General features: G+C 49.5%; 1 protein-coding gene across 1 annotated transcript; it reads right to left on the bottom strand.

The window, feature by feature from the left end:
• Window positions 1-1,238: 1,238 nt before the first annotated feature.
• On the bottom strand, window positions 1,239-12,355 carry HAS1 (hyaluronan synthase 1). The gene is made up of 5 exons (XM_052656842.1): window positions 12,347-12,355; window positions 8,095-8,799; window positions 6,243-6,468; window positions 5,353-5,485; window positions 1,239-1,914 (listed from the first exon to the last, which is right to left on the bottom strand). Exons 1-5 carry the CDS (start codon window positions 12,353-12,355, stop codon window positions 1,239-1,241), a joined length of 1,749 nt encoding a protein of 582 aa, XP_052512802.1.
• Window positions 12,356-15,780: the final 3,425 nt, after the last annotated feature.

A 15,780-nucleotide genomic window follows, 5' to 3' on the forward strand; every position in this document is an offset into this window, starting at 1 on the left:
GGCGTTTTCAAGGCACTGTAGACACAACAATGAAGAAATCAGAACAGACAGAAATCTGCACCCTCAAGACAGGCACAGGGGATCAAGAGATACAGACTATTATGTGCCTGTTAGTTGCTCAGTTGTGTTCGACTGTTTGGGACCCCTGTGTTCTGTCCATGGAATTCTCCAAACAACAATACTGGAGTGGGTTGCCATTCCCTTCTCCAGGGGATCCTCCCGACTCAGGGATCAATCCAGGTCTCCTGCATTGCAGGCAGATTCTTTACCATCTGAGGTACCAAGGACTAATGGATTATGTTCCTGAGAATCCTTAACTAAGGATAACACTCTCTTTGCTCAATGGAATAGGCGCTCCTGGAAAGCTGACTCAGACTCTTATTATCTTCTGTATTTGCAAACCTGGCAATGTGTGTGGAATTCAATAGGAACTTAGTAAATGTGTTTTGTGGTTGACTGACTGAATCAAAGAACGATTGAAGTGAAATGACAGTGTCCAGCAGATAGTAGGTGCTCCATAGTACCTGAATGAAGAGTTGACAAATTCCACCTTCAAAATAACCCTGATCCATGGCATTCCTATCCCTGTTTCCCAAAGAGGACGTCCAGGCTAAAAGAAAGGAGGGTATCCTGTCTAGTTTCAAACAGGCTCCTCTGTCCATGGAATTTTCCAGGGAAGAATACTGGAGCAGGTTGCCCTTTCCTTCTCCAGGGAAACTTCCAAACCCAGGGATCGAACCCATGTCTCCTGAGTCGCCTGCATTGACAGGCAGATTGTTTACCACTGTGCCACCTGGGAAGCCCCAAGACCCAGCCAGGAGTCCTCAGTTCTTCACCATGCAGCCCCCCTTAGTTCTGGGGGGAAAAAAAGAAAAAAAATGGAGGAGAGTAGGCTGAGAAGAAAATAAATAAAATTCTTTATTATATTCTAATACACAGTACAAATGGAGGTTAAATAAGAACAGAGAAATCAGGGGCCCCAGGACAGCTTGTGAGGACCCCTTTTGCCCTGTCCCTAAAAATCCACACCCTGATCAATAAATACCCCTCCCAAGAGACCCAGAAGTCCCAGCCCGCCCCTCCAAAAGAGTCTAGGCTGAGAAGTCTTGGGTCGAGCCCCTCACTTCACAGAGGAGGGCCACTGAGGCCCAGGGGGTCACCCAGCAAATGCGTCGCTCCGGGAACCCCGCTAAGTCCCCTCGGGCCGCTCCCCGAGCCAGCGCCCCGTGCACCCAGCCTCACACCTGGACGCGGTAGCCTCCCGCCCGCCGCCGGCAGAGCCTTCGCACGCCCACCCAGTAGAGGGTCAGCATCACAGCCCAGTAGCCCACGTAAGCGCCGGCGCCCGCGGCCAGGTGGCGGGCCTCGGCCGCCCGGGAGGGGCCGCTCCAGTCGGCCCGGGCCTCGTGGACCACGCTGCGGACCAGGCCCCCGAGCAGCAGCAGCGCCCAGAGGGCCAGGGGCAGCACGGGCACGTAGTTGGCGGCCAGCTTGCGGCGGCCCGACGTGCCCCAGCCGCTCTGGTTCATGGTGGCCAGCGCCAGGAACTTGGCCGGCAGGAGGCCGCCCATGTAGAGGGGCGCGTAGAGCGAGAGCAGCAGCATCCGCAGGCAGCCCCGCAGCCAGGCCGCGAATGCCGCCTTGGCCAGCGCCACGCCCTGCACGCAGAGCAGCACCCAGAGCAGCGCCCAGGGGCGGCCCGCGTAGAAGAGCCGCAGCACCGTGGCCGCCACGAAGAAAGGGAAGAGCCCCGAGACCACCGCCTCGTAGGTCATCCACGCGTGGTGCCGGTGCCACCAGAGCGCATTGTAGAGCCACTCGCGGAAGTACGACTTGGACCAGCGCGTCTGCTGGCTCAGCCAGCGCAGGAAGGACGAGGGCGTCTCCGAGTAGCAACGCGACCGCGAGGTGTACCTGGGAGGGAGGGAAGAGACGGGGCTGTCGGCGAGGCTCTCCTCGGAGCCCCTGGGGACAGATCCGAGCCAGGAATGGCCCCTGGGGCACGTGTGCTCAGCCTCTCTTGGAGAGGGAAATGCAACACGCTTGCCTGGAGAATCCCATGGACGGAGGCGCCTGGTGGGCTACCGTCCATAGGGTCGCAAAGAATGAGACACGACTGAGCGGCTCTCTTTCTGGACCTCAGGGTTTTTGCTACCCACCTGGTCCCTGGACTTTTTATCTAAGTGTGTGCGCTTCTGGGGACCCCATGGACGGTAGCCCGCCAGATTCCCCTGTCCATGAATGAGATTCTCCAGGCAAGAATACTGGAGTGGGTTGCCATTTCCTTCTCCAGAGGATCTTTCCAACCCAGGGATCAAACCCACATCTCTTAACTGCTGTACTGGCAGGTGGATTCTTTACCACTGTGCCACCTGGGAAACCCCTCTTTATCCAACAGGAATTGATTAAAAGGCCAGTGGAGGAATTCAGGGAAGCCTTTACTGGGACTCCTGCTGCAAGTAACATGTTCCCTTGCTTGCTCCCTCCCTTGTGGGGCTGGGGAGGCGCTGGTCCCTTAAGTGGGATGAGGGTAGGAACGGATCAGTAGATCAGGTGGAGGGGTAGTTTTGGTGGTCTGCCCACCCCTTTGGTGGTGCACTGTGCGGGGATCAGGCCTGGTAACCCCACTTTTGCTCCCTACACCTCAGAAATGGCAGTTGAGTTTTGGCCTTTTTGTATCTCATTGTTCATAAGTAGCCCCGGCTGCACATTCATGTGGGTTACTTTTAGTCGCTTATAGTTTCTTTGTATTTTGTTACTGGAGGAGGTGTGTGTTTGGGTGCAAGCACTGGTATAGCGTCTGCCTACAATGCGGAAGACCCGGGTTCAATCCCTGGGTCAGGAAGATCCTCTGGCGAAGGAAATGGCAGCACACTCCAGTACTCTTGCCTGAAAAATCCCATGGACAGAGGAGTGTGGTAGGCTACAGTCCAAGGGGTCGCAAAGAGTTGGACACGACTGAGAGGCGTCACTTTCACTTTCACTGCAGTAAAGGGTCCCAGGTCCCAGCCTGTCTCATTCTCATATGTAAAATGCGGTCAACAATGTTTCCTACCTAATAGATGAGGGTTGAAGGAGGATTAACGCCGAGTGCTTAAGACCAGTATATTGTACTTGCTCAACTGATGGTGGCTATTACAACTATTTTTACTATGACTAATGTAACTTGGCATTACTAATATCATTGCAGTGGCTGACACTATTACTAATACTATCACTAATCTATTACGAATACTGTTATTGGCAGACCTCAGGGTGAGGAAGGAGCCAGGCATGATTCCTACTCGGGATAGCCCATGCCTTAGAGGTTCTCAAGGGAACTATTAAGCTCCCTTCCTGTGGCCCTGGCAGACATTACTAATCAATCCCTCCCAGGTTTCCAGCCAAGCCCCCACAAAGCTAAAATCACTTATGTGAGACGTCATCGAGGTGGCCTCCAGCAGTCAGCTTGTTAGGAGGGATTAAACCATCCTGTCCCCAGAGGCATTATTTGACAGTGTCCAGTCTCCTTCCCCTGTGCCACCTGGGATCCTCAGTGACCTCTGTGGTTATCCTCTTCTTCCTGCAGTCCGTACTCAAAACAGCTGGGAGGGGTCCTGTTACAACAGCATGCTACCCCTCTGCTCAAAACTGCCAATGGCTCCCTCTCCTTAGTTCACAGTTCTTGACCATGGAGGCTCTCATGAATGGACCCTCCACCCTGTGAGCTCTCTATCCTCTCCTGATGCTCTCTCCCTTGCTATTGATCCAGCTGCTCTATTTTCAGCCCCCATTCCTATCTTATCCTCATTTATCATTTCACTCTCTACCTGGAAACTTCTATCCCCCTTCCTGGCTTTATATGTCATCTTAGCATGTGCTGTGGCTCAGTTGCTAAATATATCTGACACTCTGCAACCCCACGCATTGCAGCATGCCAGGCTTCCCTGTCCTCCCTTAACTGCTGGAGTTTTCTCAAACTCATATCCATTGAGTCAATGATGCTATCTAACCATCTCATCCTCTGTTATCCCCCTCTCCTCCTGACGTCAATCTTTCCCAGCCTCAGGGTCTCTTCCAATACGGTGGCTCTTCACAACAAGTGTCCAAAGTATTGGAGCTTCAGCTTCAGCATCAGTCCTTCCAATGAATATTAAGGACCAATTTCCTTTAGGATGGACTGGTTTGCTACCCTTGCAGACCAAGGGACTGTCAAGAGTCTTCACCGGATGTATCATTCTCACCCACTCCAACTTCTACATTTTACTTATTGTCTATCTCCACAATCAGTGTAAGCATGAATTTGCAGTTCTTTTGTTTGCTGCTGCATCCCCAGAGCTGAAAACATGGGAGGCACCTGAAGAATATTTGTCAAGTGCATAAAGGTATGGGTTCCCTTGGCATACGCTGAGTTCTCTCTGGCGCTGTCACTGGTCTAACTTTGTAGAAATATCTTTCCCCAGTATGTCACGTGGTCTAGCCATACCCCCCCCACCCCCCCCACCCCCCGCCCCGAATCTCCTTCAGTTACATCCCTTCTTCCTGGAGCACTTATTGGGGTTTAGGCGCTCCCCTCCTCTCCCACGTGACTCTTCTCACTCTCTCACTAGCTGATCCCACTCTGTTGATGTCTTTCTCTTCCCACAGACTGGGGAGTCTGTGCTCTCCGTGGTGGCGCCATCTTGCCCAATTTCATGTTATATCTTCTAGGTGGCATTCCCACCCTCACCTCACCCTACTTGGTAGAGTCCACTGGGTCACATGGTTCCATGTAAAGGCCACCCCTGGCCCTATGGTATCTTCCACTCTCCTCTAGCGTCTCACTTGATGCATTGGATTGGCCAAAGTGTTCACTGGTAATGTGTTACGAAAAACCCAAAGGAACTTTTTGGCCAACACTATAGCTCATGATTCAATGCAAGTGCCCCTTCTGTTCCTTATGCGTTCTCTCTGTCTCCTCTGAAATCTTGCTAGAGAGACCCCAATGTCCTATGATTTGCTTTAAGTTTGGAATATCCCCAACACACACACTGGAGAAGGCAATGGCAACCCACTCCAGTATTCTTGCCTAGAGAATCCTGTGGACAGAGGAGCCTGGTGGGCTGCTGTCTATGGGGTCGCAAAGAGTCAGACACGACTGAAGCAACTTAGCACACATGCATGCATCGGAGAAGGAAATGGCAACCCACTCCAGTGTTCTTGCCTTTAGAATCTCAGGGACAGAGGAACCTGGTGGGCTGCCGTCTATGGGGTCGCACAGAGTTGGACACGACTGAAGCGACTTAGCAGCAACAGCAGAAGCAACACACATGTGTTTGCTGAGATACTCATTGGCCCCTGCACACACCCAACCACCCAGTGCCCTCAGCTTACTTGGTGGCATAGCCCATGCTGAGCATGCGATTGGTGAGGTGACGGTCATCCCCAAAGGTGCAGTGGGTGCCCAGGAACTTCTGGTTGTACCAGGCCTCAAGGAACTGCTGCAGGAGGTTGTTCCTGTATAGGCCTGGGTGGGGGAGGGGCGCACAGGAGCCTCAGCTGCTGCTGTTGCCAGCACCATCCCCAGCCCAACTCATCTCCAATTCCAACCCCATCCTTTCTCTAAATATTTATTTCTATTTATTTATTCAGCTTCTCTAGGACTTGGTTGTGGCATGTGGGATCTAGTTCCCCCACCAGCAATTGAAGCTGGGCCCCCTGTCTTAGGATGATGGAGTCTTAGCCAGTGGACCATCACTATAGGCCCTCCAGCACCATCTTTAACCACCTCAATCCCATTCTTAACCCTGTCTCCAATGACAACTCCAGCCGTGATCCTGTTCTCAACTTCACCTCTTTCCTCAACCCCACACCCATCCCAAACTTGCCCCAGTCCCATCCCTGACCCATAGCCACTTTGACTGCAAATCCATCCCCAATCTGGTATCCATTCTCAGCTCCACCCCCTACTCATCCTCATCCAAAAAACCCATCTCCAGCCTCAAGTCTAGCACCAACAGTGTTCTTAAGTTCCAAACCCATCTCATCCCCTTCCCCAATCCTTTGCCTAGCCCCAGTCCAATCGCCATCCACATGCTTTCTCCAGACCATTCCTAACATCAGACACCATCCCCACCTCCAGCTTCCAATCTTACCCCATCCCCAGTTCCTGCCCCAGCCCCATCTTAGTCTCCTGTCTCAATCCCATCTTCAACCCATCTGGCTCCTCTTCTCCCTTCCTTCTCCACCCCATCCACGGCCCTCCCAGCCCTACCCCTGCTCACCTAGGGGCCCACTGATGCAGGACACACAGTGGAAGTAGCTCTGACAAGCCCGCTCCACATTGAAGGCCACCCAGTACCGCAGGCTGCTTAGGAAGCTGACCCAGGAGTCCAGAGGGTTCAGGATCCGTACATCACCCCCAACAGCCCCTACATGGGGGTCCTCATCCAGCACCCGCACCAGCTCCAGCAGCGCCATGGGGTCCAGCCTTGTGTCAGAGTCACAGACCTGACAAATGGAAGGGGCCAAGATTCAGGCGAGATCCTTGTATAGGGCTGGCAATTGAGGGGCCATTGGGATGGTCTCTTACAAGGGATGAGGACCAGCTCAGACACTCTGCAGCCAATCTGAACATAGTTTTGAGGTTTTTTAGTCATGTCCAATGTTTTATCACATTTTAAGATGACCAACCCCTCCCCTCCACACACCCATGCTCTTGTAAAATACCCTCCTCTGGTGTGTGGGCAAGATCTGTAACTTGCTTCTAACCTATAGAATATGGCCAATGGCCAAAGTGATGATATAGAACTCTGTAACTGTATTCTCTTATTTGGAAATGGTGAAGGAGTTTTGCAGTGTAATTAAGGTTCCTAATCTGTTCACTTTAAGTTAATCAAAGGGAGAGTATCCTGGGTGGGCCTGATCTAATCAGGTAAGCCCTTTAAAAGAGGGTCTAGAAGTCAGGTTCCTGCTGGGCTTGACAAGGCAAGCTTTTTTCCCTGAATAGTAGGTCACGATATGGGAGATTATTCCAAATCCAGGTAAAATAAGAATTTATACTTCAGGGTGTCCAAAGAATCAGAATAGATGTTGATGTAAAATAGGGTCTCCTCCTCCTGCTGGGTCAAAGAAGGTTGTGTTTAGCTTTCGGTCTGTTATGAGTTCTATGGTTGCTTGGAACGGGTCCTGGAACCTTTGATAAGACCCAGTTCCAACTGACACCATGACTGCAGCCTGATGACACCCTGAACAAGGGATCCAGTTAAGCTTTGCCCAGATTCCTAACCCATGGAAACTATGAGATAATAATAAATGTGTTTGGTTTCAAGCTGCCAAGTGTGTGGAAATTTGTTATGCAGCAGTAAAAAAACACAAAAAAAACAAAAAAAAAAACAAAAAACTGTTGCAATGCATTAATGAATAAATTACTGCATTGAATGGATGAATGAATGATGAAATGAACAAATAAATCTCTATACTGATAGGTAAATGGATGGATAAACAAAAGAATCTCAACACTGAATGAATGAAGAAACAGAATGAACCAATCTCTACATTTAATGACTTAATTTAAGTGAATGAGTAAATGAATGAATGATCTCCATACTGGATGGACAGATGGATGCATGAAAGAATGAGTGAAAGAAAGAATTTCTACCTTGGATGAAGAAAAGATGGAACTTCTGTATTGAATGGATGAATAAATAAAGGAGTGAATGATCTCTATAGTGGATGATAAGATAAATGAATGAAGAAAAGATACAATGAAAGAAGGAAGAGAAAGGAGGACAGAATATTCTATCTTGAATGGGTAAATGAATCTTTGTATTGAATGGATGGATAAATGGATGGATGTGTTAATGAGAGTTTCTGCATCAAATGGACGAATGAATGAAAAAGGAAGGAAAGAAGAAAGAAATCTCTTCATTGAATGAACAAAACGAGTGCACAATCTCCCTAATGGTTAGATGGATAAATGGAAGCATGAATGGTGGAAGGAAGGAAAGAATCTCTCCATTGAATGGATGAATGAACAAAGGAAGCAGAGAGGTTCATTCCAAGTGAATGAAGGATCCGAGGGAAGTGGGATGGGGTGTTAGGGTCACAGACGCGGCGGGGGCGCCTTCCACGCACCTGCACGTAGTCCACCGAGTCGCCGAGAGCCTTGAAGGCCGTGTACATGACCTCGCGCTTGCCGCCCCAGCGCTGCGCCACGCACACGCACCTGCGCGTCTTCACCAGCGCCTCCACCGCCAGGCGCCCGGGGTCCTCGGCCTCCACCTCGCGGTAGGCGCCCTCGCCCGCCGCGCCCGCCGCCGCCGGCTCCCAGGGCTGGTGATAGTTACCGTCCCACACATAGGTGGCGGGGTCCTCGTCGGCAAAGACCTCGCGGAACATGTCGACCATGTACAGGTCCTCAGCGCGGTTGCCGTCCACCACCATGAGGACGCGCAGGCGCGCGCGCGGGTACACCAGGCCTCGGGCCGACACCAGGCACTGGCGCAGGTACGCGGGGTCCTCCTGGTACGCCGAGATGGTGAGCGCCACGCTGCGCGCCGTGGCCGCCTCCGGGGGCCCCCGCGCCGCCGCGCGCCGCGCCGCCGCCGCCACCCGCCGGTGCTCCAGGTAGGCGAAGAGGCTCTGCGCCACCAGGTGCGCCGAGAGGAAGGCCCCGTAGAGGCCGAAGGCCAGGAGGCCGTAGCGATCGGAGGCCAGCGGCACGCCGGCGGCGTAGGCCCAGGTCATGAGGCCCAGAATGAGCAGCGCGAAAGCGATGGTCAGAACCCGGCGGACGAGGCCGGAGCAGTGGCGGGCTGCCTGGCTCGGCTTGGGCACGTCCTTTGGGAAAGAGAAAGGGGGAAAGAAGAGTCCTGAGATGCTCTCCAGGAAGGGAAGCCCTCCTGGCTTTTGTTTCCAGGATAAACGGTCACATCTCCTCTTCATAAAGAGAATCCCCTGGGTACTGCAGTTACTTTCCTTCAGGAAAGTAAATGTGGCAAAAACAGTTATCAAGGCTGAATACCTGCTTTCCCTGCTTCTGGTGCTATTTTCCCCCCACGTGTTTAACAGCTTTAAAATCCACAAGGATTACACTCAGCGGAGTGTCACAGTTGAATTAGCAGGGGTTTCCTGCCTCCTTCTTAGTGGCAGGGAAAATGATTCATCTCATAAAGCTTTCTTAGTGTTAAGATAATAATAGTGATAAAAATATACATCTCAGAGAAGAATGCAATGTGCTTTAAACGTTTTACAAAAACTAACTTATTTTCCTCGCAACAGCCCTGTGAGGTAGGTACTATTATTGTGTGTGTATGTGTTAAGTCGCTTCAGTTGTGTCCAACTCTTTGCAACCCCATGAACTCTAGCCCTTCAGTCTCCTCTGTCCATGGGATTTCCCAGGCAAGAATACTGGAGCTGGTTGTCGTTTCCTACTCCAGGGGAGGGTCCCAACCCAGGAACTGAACTTGTGTCTCCTGCGTTGGCTGGTGGATTCTTTACCACTGAGCCACCGGGGAAGTCCCATCCCCATTTTACAGGTGAGGCAACTGAGTCACATAGAGGTGCAGCAACCTGCCCAAGGTCTGCCTGGAAAACAGTGAAGTCAAGCCTTTGTGTGTTTTCTTTGGGGGGGAGGGGTGTGGGTGTTGCATTAAAAATTATTTTTATTGAAGTATAGTTGATTTACAATGTTGTGTTAATTTCTGCTGTTCAGCAGTAATTCAGTTAAACATATATATTCTTTTCCATTATAATTTATCACAGGATATTGAATACAGTGTTCTGGACTAAACAGTAGGACCTTGTTGTTTCTCCATTCTATATATGACAGTTTGCAAGTGCTAATCTCAAATTCTCAACCCTTCCCTCCGCCACCTCTCTTCCTGTTTGGCCACCACAAATGTGTCAGAAAAGCCAAGATTTAAACCACAACCTTATATATTGGCTTTACTCCACACCAGCACCCCAGGGGGTGAGGGTGGGGGAACAGATAATCTTTCCGGCCACCACGATCGAGATGGCAAAACCAAGTACTGATTAGCCAAAAGGAGTGGCTGGCAGGGCCAGGTGCCTAGTACATGTGACTGGCAGAGCTCATAATTGAAGGGAAGGAGGTGCCTCTGTTTTCTTGTCTGTAAAATGGGGGTTTAGCCCCTTCCACGTGCCAAGCCCTGGTAAGGTGAATACTGTTAACACTTCCTATTACAGATGAGGAAACTGAGACCCAGGTGGGTGTGTTCTCTCATCCAAGGTTACTCAGGCTCCAGCCTCTGGCTCCACCATCCTCTACACTAAACTGCCTTCTCCCTCTGTCACCAGTTTGCACCTCTTGGGCTCGTTATGAGTTAAATGAATCACTAAAGCTATAATTCCGCAGGGTCCAATACGTGACCCATGGGCCACCTGTGGCTATAGACCGCTTGAAATGCAGCGGGTACCACTGAGAAACTGAATTTTTAATTGTATTCAATTTAAATGTTTGAATTCAGAAACTGGGACTTCCTCGGTGGACCAGTGATTAAGAATCCGCCTTCCAATGCAGAGGACATGGGTTTGATCCTTGGTTGGGAAACTAAGCCTGCGTGGGGCGACCGTGCCACAACTAGAGAGAAGCCCATGTGCCGCAACTAAGGCCTGACACAACCAAAAATATATAGATAAATATTTTTTAAAATAAAAATAAATTTAAAACAGATCCTTAATTCAGTTATTGGAAGGCTTTTACACATGTTTGGAACAAGTAGGATCTGTGAAGCTTCTTTTTCAACTAAATGTTATGAAATCTAAAAATACAGATCAAGCATCTCCAGTGAAAATATAGCATCTGCATGAGATGTGCTATACATCTCGATTGTGAAGCCTGAGTGCGGAAAAAAGAAAGTAAAACACCACATTCATGTGTTTGTACTGAAATGATATTTTTTTATATATATATAGCAGGGAGTCAGCCCTCTACGACCTCTCGGACCAAATGCCTGCCTCCTTTTTCACTACAGCCTGGCAAGCTAAGATTAGTTTTTATGTGTATAGAAGGTTGAAAAAAGTCAAAACAAGAATAATGTTTTGTGGGACATGAAAATTATATGAATACACACACTACTATGTATAAAATAGATAAACAACAAGGACCGACTGTATAGCACAGGGCACTACACTCTATTTTATAATAACCTACATGGGAAAAGAATCTGAAAGAGCATATACAATCGATATATACATATAATTGAATCACTTTGCTGTACACCTGAAACTAACGTGACATTGTAAATCAACTTCTTGTTGTTTAGTCACTAAGTCGTGTCTGAGTCTTCTGTGACCCCTGTGGACTATAGCCGGCCAGGCTCCTCTGTCCATGGGATTTCCCAGACAAGAACAATGGAGTGGGTCGTCATTTCCTTCTGCAGAGGATCTTCCCAACCCAGGGATGGAACCTGCGTCTCCTGCATTGGCAGGCAGATTCTTTACCACTGAGCCACCTGAGAAGCCCTGTAAATCAATTATACTTCATTCAATAAACATAAAGGAATAAAGAAGATTACATGAAATTCAAATGTTATTGTTCTTAACATCGTTTCCTTGGCACACCACACACATCTGGTTACATACTGTCTACAGCTGCTTCCTCATTATGCCAAAGTTGTGTAGTTACAATGGAGACCATATGGCCCTCAAAACCCGGAATATTGACTGTCTGGCCCGGTACAGAAAAAGTTTGCTGACTCCTGATACCATGGGTTAAAGAAAATTTTATTATTAAAATTAATCACACCTGTTTCGTTTTCCTTTTTAATGTGGCTACTAGAAAATTTTAAATGCTGTCTGCGGCTCGTTTAATGTTTCTCTGGTGCTGGTGCTAAGTCGCTTCAGTGGTGTCTGACTCTGTTCGACCCCATAGATGGCAGCCCACCAGGCTCCCCCATCCCTGGGATTCTCCAGGCAAGAACACTGGAGTGGGTTGCCTAGGGCAGAGCTAAGTTACAGCTTTTAGCCTGGTGCTAGTAATCGCTCAGTATTAACCACTGTTATTATTTCTTCTGGAATCTTCCTCCTGACACCCTTTGGCCCAAACCTAACTGTGCCTGAGTTCCTGGGGGTGACCAGAGATGGGCGATTTCATTTAGTCCACCTTAATATTTACCGAACACAAGAAAATAGAAATCTAGACCCCCGTGTGGTGCAAAGACAGCTCTTCTCTGCCGGGTCCGGTCTGGGGCATATGGACCTACACGGGTTTACAGGCAGGTTGGACCTGACAGGCGTTCAGGCCAGAAGGCACACACTCACAGGGCCGCTGTCACACACAGGAGCACACGTGCGCACAAACGTGCGGGGAGGCCTCCCTCCTGGCCGCAGTCTCACGCATGCCCACGCACACTCAAGCACACACCTGTGTCATCGCTGCGGCTCCGGGGCGGCCTCTCTCCTCGCCCGCTGGCTGCTCCCGAGTCTCCCTGCTGCCCCAGAGCTCAGGGCAGATTTGAAGAGCCGGGCGGGCGGGGGCGGGAGGTGGGGCTGACGTCAGGGCTGAGCTGGGCCAGGGGCTCTGAGGTCACAGCCGAGACTCCGGCAGCCACACCCGCTTCCCGCCATCACCCCCGCCCCCCAGTACCAGATGGGCCTCCCCTTCCAGCCCCTCATTCTCACTCCCCTTCCCTCTCCCCTCGAAGCTCCCCTATCACCCCCACTCCTGGCCCCGTCTCTCCCCTCCATTTCTCCTCCTCTCTCTCTGCCTTCATCTCGTCCCTCTATTTCTGGACTTCTCTCCATCCTTTTCGTTCTCCCCACTCCCTCTGTCTCTCTCCACCCCTTTTCCCCCTCCCCTCCTCCATTTCTCTCTCTTCTTCCCCACCCCCAGCCCTCCTCGCCTCCCCTCTTATCCCCATCAACACACAATGCCCGCCCGTCCCCTCGAATCCTTGGAATCTCTCCCATGTTGGCTTCCCTGGGGACTGGCCACTGGCAGAGGAAATGAGATGCACACTTGTGCATGCTGGTGGGTGTGACTGTGCGTGCCCTGGTCTGGGAGGTCGGCTGTCTGGAACTGGAGCAGTGAGTGAAGGTCTGAACGTTCGGTGCCTGGTTGTTTCTGGTCCACGTGCGTGTGCTTGCGTGTGGATGTGTGTGTGTGTGTGTGTGTGTGCACGCGTGCGCAGGGCACGCGCTTATGTGCCAGGGTCTGGGGAGGCGGTTGGGGCATTGGGGTTTGACTCTCCGGGATCTCCAGGGTGAACTCAGAGTTGTGGGTCAGCTGCCCCAGGGAGTCTGGGCAACTGAGTCAGAGAGAGCACAGGCAGAAGTGGAATGGGATTATTTGGAAGTCTGAATCTCCGATTTCTCAGAACCAGAGACTCCTACATGTCGTTGTTTCTATGCCCTCGTTTTCATGATTAAAAAAAAAATCTCTGGAGGTGATGGAATTTCAGTTGAGTTATTTCAAATCCTGAAAGATGATGCTGTGAAAGTGCTGCACTCAATATGCCAGCAAATTTGGAAAACTCAGCAGTGGCCACAGGACTGGAAAAGGTCAGTTTTCATTCCAATCCCAAAGAAAGGCAATGCCAAAGAATGCTCAAACTACCACACAACTGCACTCATCTCACACGCTAGTAAAGTAATGCTCAAAATTCTCCAAGCCAGGCTTCAGCAATACGTGATCTGTGAACTTCCAGATGTTCAAGCTGGTTTTAGAAAAGGCAGAGGAACCAGAGATCAAATTGGCAACATCCGCTGGATCATCAAAAAAGCAAGAGAGTTCCAGAAAAACATCTATTTCTGCTTTATTGACTATGCCAAAGCCTTTGACTGTGTGGATCACAATAAACTGGAAAATTCTTCAAGAGATGGGAATACCAGACCACCTGACCTGCCTCCTGAGAAATCTGCATGCAGGTCAGGAAGCAACAGTTAGAACTGGACGTGGAACAACAGACTGGTTCCAAATAGGAAAAGGAGTACGTCAAGGCTGTATATTGTCACCCTGCTTATTTAACTTATATGCAGAGTACATCATGAGAAACGCTGGGCTGGATGAAGCACAAGCTGGAATCAAGATTGCCGGGAGAAATATCAGTAACCTCAGATATGCAGATGACACCACCCTTATGGCAGAAAGTGAAGAAGAACTAAAGAGCTTCTTGATAAAAGTGAAAGAGGAGAGTTCAGTTCAGTTCAGTTCAGTCGCTCAGTCGTGTCCGACTCTTTGCGACCCCATGAATCCCAGCACGCCAGGCCTCCCTGTCCATTACCAAATCCCGGAGTTCACTCAGACCCGCGTCCATCGAGTCAGTGATGCCATCCAGCCATCTCATCCTCTGTTGTCCCCTTCTTCTCCTGCCCCCAACTCCTCCCACCATCAAAGTCTTTTCCAATGAGTCAAGTCTTCTCATGAGGTGGCCAAAATACTGGAGTTTCAGCTTTAGCATCCTTTCTTCCAAAGAAATCCCAGGGTTGATCTCCTTCTGAATGGACTGGTTGGATCTCCTTACAGTCCAAGGGACTCTCAAGAGTTTTCTCCAACACCACAGTTCAAAAGCATCAATTCTTCGGCACTCAGCCTTCTTCACAGTCCAACTCTCACATCCATACATGACTACTGGAAAAACCATAGCCTTGACTAGACGGACTTTAGTTGGCAAAGTAATGTCTCTGCTTTTGAATATACTATCTAGGTTGGTCATAACTTTTCTTCCAAGGAGTAAGCGTCTTTTAATTTCATGGCTGCAGTCACCATCTGCAGTGATTTTGGAGCCCAAAAAGATAAAGTCTGACACTGTTTCCACTGTTTCCCCATCTATTTCCCATGAAGTGATGGGACCGGATGCCATGATCTTCATTTTCTGAATGTTGAGGTATAAGCCAATTTTTTCACTCTCCTCTTTTACTTTCATCAAGAGGTTTTTTTTAGCTCCTCTTCACTTTCTGCCATAAGGGTCGTGTCATCTGCATATCTGAGGTTATTGATATTTCTCCCAGTGATCTTGATTTCAGCTTGTGTTTCTTCCAGTCCAGCGTTTCTCATGATGTATTCTGCATATAAGTTAAATAAGCAGGGTGACAGTATGCAGCCTTGACGTACTCCTTTTCCTATTTGGAACCGGTCTGTTGTTCCATGTCCAGTTCTAACTGTTGCTTCCTGACCTGCATGCAGATTTCTCAAGAGGCAGGTCAGGTGGTCTGGTATTCCCATCTCTTGAAGAATTTTCCACAGTTTATTGTGATCCACACAGTCAAAGGCTTTGGCATAGTCAATAAAGCAGAAATAGATGTTTTTCTGGAACTCTCTTGCTTTTTTGATGATCCAGCGGATGTTGCCAATTTGATCTCTGGTTTCTCTGCCTTTTCTAAAACCAGCTTGAACTCAGGAAGTTTACGGTTCACGTATTGCTGAAGCCTGGCTTGGAGAATTTTGAGCATTATTTTACTAGCATGTGAGATGAGTGCAATTGTGCTGTATTTTGAGCATTCTTTGGCATCGCTTTTCTTTGGGATTGGAATGAAAACTGACCTTTTCCAGTCCTGTGGCCACTGCTGAGTTTTCCAAATTTGCTGGCATATTGAGTGCAGCACTTTCACAGCATCATCTTTCAGGGTTTGAAAGAGCTCAACTGGAATTCCATCACCTCCACTAGCTTTGTTTGTAGTGATGCTTTCTAAGGCCCACTTGGCTTCATATTCCAGGATGTCTGGCTCTAGATGAGTGATCACACCATCGTGATTAACCGGGTTGTGAAGATCTTTTTTGTACACTTCTGTGTATTCTTGCCATCTCTTCTTAATATCTTGTAAGTTTAAACCTCAACACTCAGAAAACTAAGATCATGG

Source organism: Budorcas taxicolor, chromosome 18 (genome assembly GCF_023091745.1).
Source record: "Budorcas taxicolor isolate Tak-1 chromosome 18, Takin1.1, whole genome shotgun sequence".
NCBI classification, from domain to species: Eukaryota; Metazoa; Chordata; class Mammalia; order Artiodactyla; family Bovidae; genus Budorcas; species Budorcas taxicolor.